The sequence below is a fragment of the Wyeomyia smithii genome, chromosome 3 (genome assembly GCF_029784165.1).
Source record: "Wyeomyia smithii strain HCP4-BCI-WySm-NY-G18 chromosome 3, ASM2978416v1, whole genome shotgun sequence".
In the NCBI taxonomy this organism is placed as follows: domain Eukaryota; kingdom Metazoa; phylum Arthropoda; class Insecta; order Diptera; family Culicidae; genus Wyeomyia; species Wyeomyia smithii.
The window spans coordinates 245,831,652-245,834,091 of NC_073696.1; the positions used below are offsets into that span (position 1 = coordinate 245,831,652).

Sequence of the window (2,440 nt, forward strand, 5' to 3'; positions counted from 1 at the left end):
GATCGTTTTACGATAAAATTCGAAATGCAGCAAATTTTTGTTTTTTGAAAGAAAGTTCGTAACTAAAACTTCTACATCGAAAATTTAATGTTCTGTTCGAAGCTGTGATAATATTCAGAAGTTTTTCAGCGGCTTCCATTAATCAGAGAACTATAACTGAGGGAATTAAGGTCGTAACAAGACATTCCATGGTTGAATGTGGATCTGGGCAGTCAGTTGAATCAAGAACAAAAAGTTTTCTATTATTCAATGTTGTTTTGTTTTAATTAATTTATTGCAGTACTTATCAAAAGCGATAATAATGATTCCAATCTTGCGTGGCTTTGGCATGTATATAAATATATTTCTTTCTGTCATTGCAGTGTTTTGCTTTTCATGGATATCGTGTGCTAGTGATATTTGATGTCTATAAATCAACAATGTTTTACAAAATTGATTCTCTTTTTCATTCCAATGATACTCAAAGAGTGTGTATAGCATAAAAAGCAAGCCATTATTACATACTATTTAGGAGACATATTGAGTTCTTGTTGGTAGTGTGCATCTCTGCGAGTAGATTTTCTGTTTAGTTAAATGCATTACGGTAAATAAGATTCAGCTTTGATGACGTTCCTTACGATGTGTGACGATTATTCCATAGCTAATGGTAATTTTATTAAAGTGTAGAAATTTGGTTTGGATAGCAGTGGACCTGGACTTAAATGCTACTGTAAGTTATCTCCTTAGGAGGTTTTCCATTGCTTACAAGCCAAATTGAACCAGTTGCTGCATTTTTCAGCAGAGGGATGAGCTCTCGCGCTACGTGTTCCAGCCTGTGAATACAGAAATATATTGTAATACAAACAGTCATTCAATCGATACAGTAGTCATACTTTTGAAATTGAAAACCAGACATGTCCAGTTTCCATGCTTTTTCATGCGCAGGGGAGCTGAAACGCTTATTATGAGAGAACGAGTTCTCGATTGGCCCCGGACAATATGCGAATGTTCTAATGCCGTTTATATTATAATGGTACGGATCGCCACACGATTTCGTTAGACCAAGGATGGCATGTTTGGTTGCAGTATAGATAGGGGTGGAAAGCTGTGGCTTCACACTCACGGCGGAGCCAATATTTACAACTACTCCACCTTTTCCACCCTTATCCTTGCTCATGAATTGCTGCGCAAGTAACGTTCCACGTATTGCCCCATTGAGGTTTACATCAACCTCTAGCTCCCAGAATTTATCGTTCATAATCTCTGCATTATTAATTACTATATCGATATCGTTGAATATGGTTTTTGTGTATTGAAATGCCTCTATAAAGCAAACATGAAAAAAAATGAACATGCAAATTTATGTTTAATCTCATGTTACACACCTTCGAACTGAACATAATCAGTCACATCACAGTGACAAAATAGGACACGATTAGCTCCAAATTCATGCTCCAGCTCTTTGGCCGTCAATTCGCCTGCATCCGAGTCCAAGTCGCATATTGACACCTATAATTTGTCAACTTTAGTCATGCAAGCTGCACCCAAACAGGAAACACTAATATAACTAGGTACCTTTGCGCCATACTTTAAAAGTTCCTCACAGAAGGCTCGTCCCAGGCCTGTTGCTGCTCCCGTGACTAATGCTACTTTGTGTTTCAAATCCATCGTGCCGTTCTGTGCTAACAGTTTCTTGCCAATGTTCGTAGGATGGTTTTAAACTTTACACAGTCACCAAATGGGAATGAACTTGCAGGATTTTCATTCACCTTTATGCATGGGTGTGCAATCAATAATAGTTTACGCTTAGTAAATTACATCAACTTCGTTGCTGTTAGCGTGCAGTTCAATAACCCGAATGATAATATCCTGTATATTACAAAAGAGGAAACAAACCCAACGACTTTTTGTTGAAAAATTAAAAGGTTTTTCCACAGAATTTTGCTACAAACACTTTTCTTCCTTAAACGCTAGAATTTTACGCCCATGACACCTTCGTTGGCCTTGTGTATATACACTGTCTATCTGTCTGTCTGCTAGCCTGCAAAACGCGAACCCCCCCAAGCACATGCTCCACCCTCTGGTAGCTCCTGTCAAGAAAGCTTTTCACGCGTGAAGCAAACGTCAATTGCGGAAGCAACACATTTCCACTCTCACTCGCATAATTCGTCCTTACACACACACATGACCAGCCTACACAGCACTCATGTGGCGAAAAGGAAATGCAAGCAATTTCATGGAAAAGGATTCTAGGTGATGTAGATTATGAAAATTTAAGCAAGAGAGAAAGAAAACCCTGTTGTGTGCTTATACTTGTAACGACAGATTTTTAAAGAGGCTCTGAGAGCTACTGAGAGGAAAACATCCAAGTTCAAGGGCTTGAACACTCATGTTGTGAATAGTTGAGCATCTAATTGCAATCTAAATCACAGAAAATGTATTTTATGTTATAATCTGCCTG

At 38.2% G+C, this 2,440-nt stretch overlaps 1 protein-coding gene across 1 annotated transcript; it reads right to left on the reverse strand.

Annotated features, from left to right (window-relative positions):
* Positions 1 to 245: 245 nt before the first annotated feature.
* LOC129727949 (15-hydroxyprostaglandin dehydrogenase [NAD(+)]-like) lies at positions 246 to 2,073 on the reverse strand. The gene is made up of 4 exons (XM_055686257.1): positions 1,555 to 2,073; positions 1,365 to 1,488; positions 873 to 1,302; positions 246 to 812 (listed from the first exon to the last, which is right to left on the reverse strand). The coding sequence occupies exons 1-4, from the start codon at positions 1,645 to 1,647 to the stop codon at positions 698 to 700; spliced, it is 762 nt and encodes a 253-aa protein (XP_055542232.1). The 5' UTR covers positions 1,648 to 2,073; the 3' UTR covers positions 246 to 697.
* Positions 2,074 to 2,440: the final 367 nt, after the last annotated feature.